Below are 11,428 nucleotides of genomic sequence, written 5' to 3'. Positions count from 1 at the left end.
CAGTGATTCACAATAGCTTACAGTGATTCACAGTAGTTTACAGTGATTCACAATAGCTTACAGTGATTCACAGTAGTTTACAGTGATTCACAATAGCTTACAGTGATTCACAGTAGTTTACAGTGATTCACAATAGCTTACAGTGATTCACAGTAGTTTACAGTGATTCACAGCAGTTTACAGTGATTCACAGTAGTTTACAGTGATTCACAGTAGTTTACAGTGATTCACAGTAGTTTACAGTGATTCACAGCAGTTTACAGTGATTCACAGTAGTTTACAGTGATTCACAGTAGTTTACAGTGATTCACAGTAGTTTACAGTGATTCACAGTAGTTTACAGTGATTCACAGTAGTTTACAGTGATTCACAGTAGTTTACAGTGATTCACAGCAGTTTACAGTGATTCACAGCAGTTTACAGTGATTCACAGTAGTTTACAGTGATTCACAGTAGTTTACAGTGATTCACAGTAGTTTACAGTGATTCACAGTAGTTTACAGTGATTCACAGTAGTTTACAGTGATTCACAGCAGTTTACAGTGATTCACAGTAGTTTACAGTGATTCACAGTAGTTTACAGTGATTCACAGTAGTTTACAGTGATTCACAGTAGTTTACAGTGATTCACAGTAGTTTACAGTGATTCACAGTAGTTTACAGTGATTCACAGTAGTTTAGAGTGATTCACAGTAGTTTAGAGTGATTCACAGTAGTTTACAGTGATTCACAGTAGTTTACAGTGATTCACAGTAGTTTACAGTGATTCACAGCAGTTTACAGTGATTCACAGCAGTTTACAGTGATGCACAGCAGTTTACAGTGATTCACAGAAGTTTACAGTGATTCACAGTAGTTTACAGTGATTCACAGTAGTTTACAGTGATTCACAGTAGTTTACAGTGATTCACAGTAGTTTACAGTGATTCACAGCAGTTTACAGTGATTCACAGTAGTTTACAGTGATTCACAGTAGTTTACAGTGATTCACAGTAGTTTACAGTGATTCACAGTAGTTTACAGTGATTCACAGTAGTTTACAGTGATTCACAGTAATTTACAGTGATTCACAGTAGTTTACAGTGATTCACAGTAGTTTACAGTGATTCACAGTAGTTTACAGTGATTCACAGTAGTTTACAGTGATTCACAGTAGTTTACAGTGATTCACAGTAGTTTACAGTGATTCACAGTAGTTTACAGTGAATCACAGTAGTTTACAGTGATTCACACTAGTTTAGAGTGATTCACAGTAGTTTACAGTGATTCACAGTAGTTTACTGTGATTCACAGTAGTTTACAGTGATTCACAGTAGTTTACAGTGATTCACAGTAGTTTACAGTGATTCACAGTAGTTTACAGTGATTCACAGCAGTTTACAGTGATTCACAGCAGTTTACAGTGATTCACAGTAGTTTACAGTGAATCACAGTAGTTTACAGTGATTCACAGTAGTTTACAGTGATTCACAGTAGTTTACAGTGATTCACAGCAGTTTACAGTGATTCACAGTAGTTTACAGTGATTCACAGTAGTTTACAGTGATTCACAGTAGTTTACAGTGATTCACAGTAGTTTACAGTGATTCACAGTAGTTTACAGTGATTCACAGTAGTTTACAGTGATTCACAGTAATTTACAGTGATTCACAGTAGTTTACAGTGATTCACAGTAGTTTACAGTGATTCACAGTAGTTTACAGTGATTCACAGTAGTTTACAGTGATTCACAGTAGTTTACAGTGATTCACAGTAGTTTACAGTGATTCACAGTAGTTTACAGTGAATCACAGTAGTTTACAGTGATTCACACTAGTTTAGAGTGATTCACAGTAGTTTACAGTGATTCACAGTAGTTTACTGTGATTCACAGTAGTTTACAGTGATTCACAGTAGTTTACAGTGATTCACAGTAGTTTACAGTGATTCACAGTAGTTTACAGTGATTCACAGCAGTTTACAGTGATTCACAGCAGTTTACAGTGATTCACAGTAGTTTACAGTGAATCACAGTAGTTTACAGTGATTCACAGTAGTTTACAGTGATTCACAGTAGTTTACAGTGATTCACAGCAGTTTACAGTGATTCACAGTAGTTTACAGTGATTCACAGTAGTTTACAGTGATTCACAGTAGTTTACAGTGATTCACAGTAGTTTACAGTGAATCACAGTAGTTTACAGTGATTCACAGTAGTTTACAGTGATTCACAGTAGTTTACAGTGATTCACAGTAGTTTACAGTGATTCACAGTAGTTTACAGTGAATCACAGTAGTTTACAGTGAATCACAGTAGTTTACAGTGATTCACAGTAGTTTACAGTGATTCACAGTAGTTTACAGTGATTCACAGTAGTTTACAGTGATTCACAGTAGTTTACAGTGATTCACAGTAGTTTACAGTGATTCACAGTAGTTTACAGTGATTCACAGTAGTTTAGAATAATTTATGCTGATGTACAATAATTAACAGTGATTTACAATATTTTCAGTGATTTACATCAGTTTACAGTAATATACTGTGGTTTACAGTGATTTACATCAGTTTACAGAAATTTACTGTAATTTACAGTGATTTGAAGTAATTTACAAAAGCTTACTTTTATTTAGAGCATTTTACAATGATTTACAGTAATTTTCAGCGATTTACAGCTATTTAGTAATTTTAATAGTTTTACAGTGATTGAATGTAATTTACAGTGATTTACAGTAATTTTCAATAGTAATTTACTATTATTTACGGTTATTTACAATAGTTTGCAATAACTTACTGTGATTTACGATGATTTACAAAGATTACAATAATCTGCGACTTTTTTTGTGATTTACATTATTTTGTGATTTACATTATTTTGTGATTTACATTATTTTGTGATTTACATTATTTTGTGATTTACATTATTTTGTGATTTACATTATTTAAAATAAATTAAAGCGATTTACAATTATATTAATCGATTTACAATGACTTACAATGAGGTTTAGAGCCTTACAATATTTACAGTGATTTACAGAGCTTTACTATGATTTAGAATGTTTTACAATAATTTACAGAGCTTTGCAAAATTTACAGTGATTTACAGAACCTTATAAAAATTTTTAGTGATTTACAAAGCTTTACTGTGATTTATATACAGTGATTTACAATAATTTATTGAGCTTATCACGATATTTTCCGTAATGTACAATGATTTACAATGATTTACAATGATTTAAAGTGACATACAATTGTTTGTTTTGATTTACAGTAATTTACAAGGATTTACAGAGCTATTTACCTGGAGTTTACAATGATACAGAGCTTCACAATTATTTACAGAGCTTTACAATTATTTACAGAGATTTACAATTATTTACGGATATTTACAATGATTTACAGATATTTACAATGATTTACGGAGATTTACAATGATTTACAGAGATTTACAATAATTTACAGGTAAACGTGGAGTGTTTCTGGCTACAAGAAAAGAGCAGGTAAGTCTTCTGTCATAGTGTCTGTGTCTGCTGACACTGTCATGGTGTCTGTGTCTGCTGACACTGTCAGTGTTTGTATCTGCTGACATTGTTATGGTATCTTAGTCTGCTGACACTGTCATGGTGTTTGTGTCTGCTGACACTGTTATAATGTCTATGCCTGCTGACACTGTCATGGTGTCTGTGTCTGCTGACACTGTCATGGTGTCTGTGTCTGCTGACACTGTCATGGTGTCTGTGTCTGCTGACACTGTCATGGTGTCTGTGTCTGCTGACACTGTCATGGTGTCTGTGTCTGCTGACACTGTCAGTGTTTGTATCTGCTGACACTGTTATGGTGTCTTAGTCTGCTGACACTGTCATGGTGTCTGTGTCTGCTGACACTGTCATAGTATCTGTATCTGCTGACACTGTCATGGTGTCAGCATCTGTTGACACTGTCATAGTGTCTGCTGATAATGTCATAGTGTCTGCTGATACTGTCATGGTGTCTGCTTCTGCTGACACTGCCATAGTGTCTGCTGACACTGTCATAGTGTCTGCTGACACTGTCATGGTGTCTGCTTCTGCTGACACTGTCATAGTGTCTTAATATGTACACAGGACATCAATTCATTTACGTCACTAGTGGCTAAGAGACATCAATGCTTGAATGAGAGAGAGGTTATCAACATCACTGGCCGGAATGATTGATGCATTGACGTCAGTTGTGGTCAGGAATGTTGCTGCCTTAAGGAGGTGACCAAATAGAGTAGACCAGGACCAGTGTGCTGAACCCTAGCTCTGGTCCCCTTGTTAGACACACACACATACAACAAGCTTAGTATTTATCGACAAGTTTCCTTAACAACAAGTACCTAGCACACTACTATTAATATTACTACTAATACTAGTACTACTACTATTACTACCACTATTACTACTACTGCTACCACTATTACTACTACTACTAGAATGAGAAACTAATGTCAAGGACCTGGGAGTGATCATGTCAGAGGATCTCACCTTCAAGGACCATAACATTGTATCAATCGCATCTGCTAGAAAAATGACAGGATGGATAATGAGAACCTTCAAAACTAGGGATGCCAAGCCCATGATGACACTCTTCAGGTCGCATGTTCTATCTAGGCTGGAATATTGCTGCACACTAACAGCACCTTTCAAGGCAGGTGAAATTGCTGACTTAGAAAATGTACAGAGAACCTTCACGGTGCGCATAACTGAGATAAAACGCTTCAATTACTGGAAACGCTTTAAGTTCTTCAATCTGTACTCCCTAGAATGCGAGAGAGGTATATGATTGTATACACTTGGAAAATCCTAGAGGGGTTAGTACCAAACTTGCACACGAAAATCACTCCCTATGAAAGCAAAAGACTCGGCAGACGATGCAACGTCACCCCAATGAAAAGCAGGGGTGCCACTAGCACGATAAGAGACAACACAATAAGTGTCAGGGGCTCAAGACTGTTCAGTTGCCTCCCAGAATACATAAGGGGGATTACCAATACACTCCTGGCTGTCTTCAAACAGGCACTGTACAGGCACCTAAAGTCAGTACCTGACCAGCAGTAACAGCCTGGTTGATCTCTCAGTAATACCAGTTACCAGTAACCAATTACCAGTAGCGTCAGTAGTAATGGCTCATACACCAACCATTACCTCTTCACAATTCGTTTGAAGCCTTAAGTAGTCTCGAGAATGACAATCCCGTTGATGATGTTGCTTCACACGTCCAGACGTAGATGATTTTGGGGATGAAGTGGAACAAGTCTTTTCTGATGACAACCCTCCTTTTTGTTTGCACATAACTTCCAATGCAACAATAGGCCCTATAGTGCAAGCATCTGTTCAAAATGCGCCCGTTCATTTGTTCATGGACTCTGGTGCGCAAGTCAATATTATCAGGTCTAGTTTGTTTAGGGATAAGCAGTTACGACATGTCCTTCTCGTAGAACCGACTCATGTGTCCTCCCTTAGTGGAGCAGCTGGTTCTCACCTGCTTGTCCGAGGTCGGACTTCCCTCATCTTTTCTATCCAAGGTAGAGACTTTACTGCTTCCTTCCTTGTTGTCGACCAGATTACTTTCCCAAGTGAACTTTTATTGGGATTTGCTTCCATGCGAGACTTACACATTGTGCTCGACCCTTATCGATGGCATGCCCAAACTGATGACTTGATCGTACCATTTTGGGGTTACCAGCTTGGATCCGAGATCTGCCATACTGCCGCAGAGTACGACGTTCGGATTAAGTCCTTACTAGCCAGTACATTTTCCAGTAGCATACCCAAGCGGTCAGGCACTGGTGATCCTGTCACTCCTGTCTGTGAGTGTTCCAGATGGTGATAATGTCCTAGTTGACAGTGATTCCTGCAAAGTAAAGGGTTTATTTGTTGAGCCATCCTTACATGTTGTAAGAGATAGTAAGATCCATTTCTTCCTTGCAAACACTTCTGGCCACAGTGTTCGTCTCAGAGCAAATACCAATCTTGTTGACCTTGTTCATTATCCTTACCCTGTTCAGGTAGAGGGTGAGCTGTCACCTGACCAGTGGGTTGGTGCTATTTCTACCGGGGAGACCTAATCCACTTCACTGGATCAATCCATTCCACCAGTAGAGGAGAAAGACTTAGCTCCCACTGACTTCCCAGACGAGGTCAAGCGTTTGTTGACTCTACTGAACAAACGTCATAAAGCCATTGTTTTACCAGGTGAGAAGATGGGTATAACAAACTTATTGTCCCATCATATCCCACTTGAACCTGGTACTAGACCTGTCTATATACCTGCGTACAGAATGCCTCATTCACAAGTTGCTGTTGCAGAAGAATTGATCAGTCAAATGCTTGATGATGGAGTTATTGCACCTAGCAATTCACCCTGGAATGTGCCCTTGATCTTAGTACCTAAGGAGGATGGTACTTGGTGCCCAGTGATTGACTTTAGGAAGCTAAATGCGAAAACTATTCAAGATCGTTTCCCACTTCCTGTACTTGGTGATCTTTTATGTAACATCGGAGAAAAAGTCTTTTTGACCTTGGACTTGTTACAAGGGTTTTGGCAAATCCCTCTTCACGAGGAGAGCCAAGAGCTAACTGCATTCTCCACTCCTACAGGTCATTATCACTTCCTCCATATGGCATTTGGATTACGATCCTCCCCTATCACGTTCTCAAGGCTCATGACTAATATCTTTAGAGGTCTCATAGGTAATGCACTTATGGTGTACTTAGATGACGTAATCGTCATGTCTAAAGACGTGGATACACACTTGAAAAGACTGGATGTAGTACTTGGTAAGCTTGAAGAAGTCAATTTAAAGATCAAACTGTCTAAATGTCAATTTTTTCTGATCAGAAATCGAGTTTCTTGGTCACGTAGTCACTGCTAGAGGGGTTATGACTGACCAAAGTAAAGTAACTGCAGTACTAAATTTTCCATTTCCCAAAACTGCTGATTCTGTAAGATCCTTTGTGGGCTTAGCTCATTTTTATAGATCTTTCATTGCCAATTTTTCTTCCATAGCTGCTCCTCTAACTGAGTTGCTTAAGAAAGATGCTCCTTTCGTTTGGACCTTCCATCAGGAAAGAGCATTCCAAACACTAAAAGAAAAGCTAACATCTGCTCCAATTTTCAAATTTCCAGATTTTTCTAAGCCATTCTATCTGACAACTGATGCTAGTTCAATTGGCATAGGTGCCGTACTAGCTCAGAAGACTGATGGAAAGTACAACGCAGTTGCATTTGCTAGCCGAGTCTTTACGAAGGCTGAACGTAATTATACAGTAACTGAGCAAGAATTTTTAGCAATAGCACTTCCGAGACATTATTTATCAGTTCTCTGTTCATGTCTTGACAGACCATGCTCCACTGATACCTTTATTCCAGAACAAACAACCTACTGGAAAGTTAGCCAGATGGACCTTGAGTTTACCTGGAGAGAGTTCCGGGGGTCAAAGCCCCCGCGGCCAGGTCTGTGACCAGGCCTCCTGGTGGATCAGAGCCTGATCAACCAGGCTGTTGCTGCTGGCTGCACGCAAACCAACGTACGAGCCACAGCCCGGCTGGTCAGGAACCGACTTTAGGTGCTTGTCCAGTGCCAGCTTGTAGACTGCCAGGGGTCTGTTGGTAATCCCCCTTATGTATGCTGGGAGGCAGCTGAACAGTCTCGGGCCCCTGACACTTATTGTATGGTCTCTTAACGTGCTAGTGACACCCCTGCTTTTCATTGGGGGGATGGTGCATCGTCTGCCAAGTCTTTTGCTTTCCTAGTGAGTGATTTTCGTGTGCAAGTTCTGTACTAGTCCCTCTAGGATTTTCCAGGTGTATATAATCATGTATCTCTCCCTCCTGCGTTCCAGGGAATACAGGTTTAGGAACCTCAAGCGCTCCCAATAATTGAGGTGTTTTATCTCCGTTATGCGTGCCGTGAAGGTTCTCTGTACATTTTCTAGGTCAGCAATTTCACCTGCCTTGAAAGGTGCTGTTAGTGTGCAGCAATATTCCAGCCTAGATAGAACAAGTGACCTGAAGAGTGTCATCATGGGCTTGGCCTCCCTAGTTTTGAAGGTTCTCATTATCCATCCTGTCATTTTTCTAGCAGATGCGATTGATACAATGTTATGGTCCTTGAAGGTGAGATCCTCCGACATGATCACTCCCAGGTCTTTGACGTTGGTGTTTCGCTCTATTTTGTGGCCAGAATTTGTTTTGTACTCTGATGAAGATTTAATTTCCTCGTGTTTACCATATCTGAGTAATTGAAATTTCTCATCGTTGAACTTCATATTGTTTTCTGCAGCCCACTGAAAGATTTGGTTGATGTCCGCCTGGAGCCTTGCAGTGTCTGCAATGGAAGACACTGTCATGCAGATTCGGGTGTCATCTGCAAAGGAAGACACGGTGCTGTGGCTGACATCCTTGTCTATGTCGGATATGAGGATAAGGAACAAGATGGGAGCGAGTACTGTGCCTTGTAGAACAGAGCTTTTCACCGTAGCTGCCTCGGACTTTACTCTGTTGACGACTACTCTCTGTGTTCTGTTAGTGAGAAAATTATAGATCCATCGACCGACTTTTCCTGTTATTCCTTTAGCACGCATTTTGTGCGCTATTACGCCATGGTCACACTTGTCGAAGGCTTTTGCAAAGTCTGTATATATTACATCTGCATTCTTTTTGTCTTCTAGTGCATTTAGGACCTTGTCGTAGTGATTCAATAGTTGAGACAGACAGGAGCGACCTGTTCTAAACCCATGTTGCCCTGGGTTGTGTAACTGATGGGTTTCTAGATGGGTGGTGATCTTGCTTCTTATGACCCTTTCAAAGATTTTTATGACATGGGATGTTAGTGCTATTGGTCTGTAGTTCTTTGCTGTTGCTTTACTGCCCACTTTGTGGAGTGGGGCTATGTCTGTTGTTTTTAGTAACTGTGGGACGACCCCCGTGTCCATGCTCCCTCTCCATAGGATGGAAAAGGCTCGTGATAGGGGCTTCTTGCAGTTCTTGATGAACACGGAGTTCCATGAGTCTGGCCCTGGGGCAGAGTGCATGGGCATGTCATTTATCGCCTGTTCGAAGTCATTTGGCGTCAGGATAACATCGGATAGGCTTTTGTTAATCAAATTTTGTGGCTCTTTCATAAAAAATTCATTTTGATCTTCGACTCTCAGTCTGGTTAGCGGCTTGCTAAAAACTGAGTCATATTGGGACTTGAGTAGCTCACTCATTTCCTTGCTGTCATCTGTGTAGGACCCATCTTGTTTAAGTAGGGGCCCAATACTGGACGTTGTCCTCGACTTTGATTTGGCATAGGAGAAGAAATTCTTTGGGTTTCTTTCGATTTCATTTATGGCTTTTAGTTCTTCCCGCGATTCCTGACTCCTATAAGATTCCTTTAGCTTAAGTTCGATGCTTGCTATTTCTCTGACCAGTGTCTCCCTACGCATTTCAGATATATTGACCTCTTTTAGCCGCTCTGTTATTCTTTTCTGTCGCCTGTAAAGGGAGCGCCTGTCTCTTTCTATTTTACATCTACTCCTCCTTTTTCTTAGAGGAATAAGCCTTGTGCATACATCGAGTGCCACCGAGTTAATCTGTTCTAGGCATAAGTTGGGGTCTGTGTTGCTTAGTATATCTTCCCAGCTTATATCGATTAGGACTTGGTTTACTTGGTCCCACTTTATGTTTTTGTTATTGAAGTTGAATTTGGTGAATGCTCCCTCGTGACTAGTCTCATTATGTCGGTCTGGGGCTCCACACATACAAGTCTGAACCTCAATTATGTTGTGATCTGAGTATATTGTTTTTGATATGGTGACATTTATTATCAGATCATCATTGTTAGTGAAGATGAGGTCTAGTGTATTCTCCAGTCTAGTAGGCTCTATTATTTGCTGGTTTAAATTGAATTTTGTGCAGAGATTTAAAAGCTTGTGTGAGTGTGAGTTTTCATCAGAGCTGCCTCCTGGTGTTATTACTGCAACAGTATTATTTGCTATATTCCTCCATTTTAGGTGCCTTAAGTTGAAATCCCCTAGGAGCAAGATGTTGGGTGCAGGAGCTGGAAGATTTTCCAGACAGTGGTCAATTTTTAACAGCTGTTCCTGGAATTGCTGGGATGTTGCATCCGGAGGCCTGTAGACTACCACAATGACTAGGTTTTGGTTCTCGACCTTTACTGCTAAAACTTCCACTACATCATTTGAGGCATTAAGAGGCATCAAGAGTTCAGTCCTACCTTTGAACACTTACCTGGCAAGTCAAATGAAGTCGCAGGTGCTTTATCGCAACATGTTAGTATAGTAACTGCAGACCCTCCATTTAGTGCCGAGGACATAAAGAATGCTCAACAAACAGATCCCATGTGGTCTGGTGTGATTCGATTCCTGCTCCAGGAAGATCTTATTCTGACTGTGAAACCACAAGCAACCATCAGCGACTTTGTCATGAACCAAGAATTACTGTATCGAACAGCCGAGTTGGGTACTCCTAGCAGAAGAGTATACCAGTTAGTAATTCCACAGTCACTAATGAATGTAGCTCTACAGCTAGTTCATGATGTACCAGGTGTTGCACACCCTGGTATGGATCGTTCTGTAAAGTAAGCCAGAGTGAAATACTTTTGGCCTCGTATGGCAACTGATATTTCTGAGTATGTTAAGAAATGTAGTGTCTGCATGCAACATAAAGGTAATGTTAATGGTCCTAATCCAATCCAGGTGTATCCAACTAATAGTGAGCCATGGGAAAGAGTTGCACTTGATTTGTTAACTAATTTCCAATGTTCCCTCCAGGGCAACATACAGCTGTGTGTTAAGGTAGACCATTTCACCAGATATTGTGAATTAGTTCCTATTGCAGAAAAGACTGCAGAGACAGTAGCTAAAGCGTTTAAAGAACACATTATCTGCAGGCATACCACACCTAAATCCCTAGTAACAGATAATGGAGGTGAATTCTGTAATGAGATTCTTGAAAATTTGTGTACCTTGTACAAGATCTCTAAATCCACCATTGTTCCTCATCATCCTGCCAGCAATGGGTTAGCAGAACGAACCAGTAAGAAAGTACTTGATGTCTTGAGAGCCACTATCAATCCCAACAGTGAAACCTGGGATGAAGTTATACCTGATGTGCAGTGTGCTATAAATTCTGCTTACAATGTTTCTATAGGTGACACTCCACATTATGCATTGTACGGTGTAGATAAACATTTGCCTTATGAGCTGTTATATTCTAACCCAAAACCAAACTACAACCCTGATGATTTCATAGCAACTCATACCAGCTTAGCTCAAAGTGTTTTTAGAAGAATCCGTGAAACACTTCATAAATCAACAGCAGAATTCACAAGAGTCGCAAACACTCGAGCAAAGCCGTCCAAAATCAAAGTAGGTTCGAGAGCTTTGCTGACTAATTTTAACAAAACGTCTGCATCAAAAGTTT

At 40.0% G+C, this 11,428-nt stretch overlaps 1 protein-coding gene across 1 annotated transcript in view; it reads left to right on the top strand.

Annotated features, from left to right (window-relative positions):
- Positions 1-11,428, top strand: part of LOC128697095 (uncharacterized) — a 56,202-nt gene that overhangs the window by 21,203 nt on the left and 23,571 nt on the right. Inside the window, exon 2 of the mRNA XM_070095315.1 lies at positions 3,440-3,477. Within this exon, the coding sequence (XP_069951416.1) occupies positions 3,440-3,477 (38 nt within the window). The remainder of the gene's footprint in view (positions 1-3,439; positions 3,478-11,428) is intronic.

This window comes from Cherax quadricarinatus, chromosome 49 (assembly GCF_038502225.1).
Source record: "Cherax quadricarinatus isolate ZL_2023a chromosome 49, ASM3850222v1, whole genome shotgun sequence".
In the NCBI taxonomy this organism is placed as follows: Eukaryota; Metazoa; Arthropoda; class Malacostraca; order Decapoda; family Parastacidae; genus Cherax; species Cherax quadricarinatus.
This window is presented reverse-complemented; position numbering and strand designations above follow the sequence as displayed.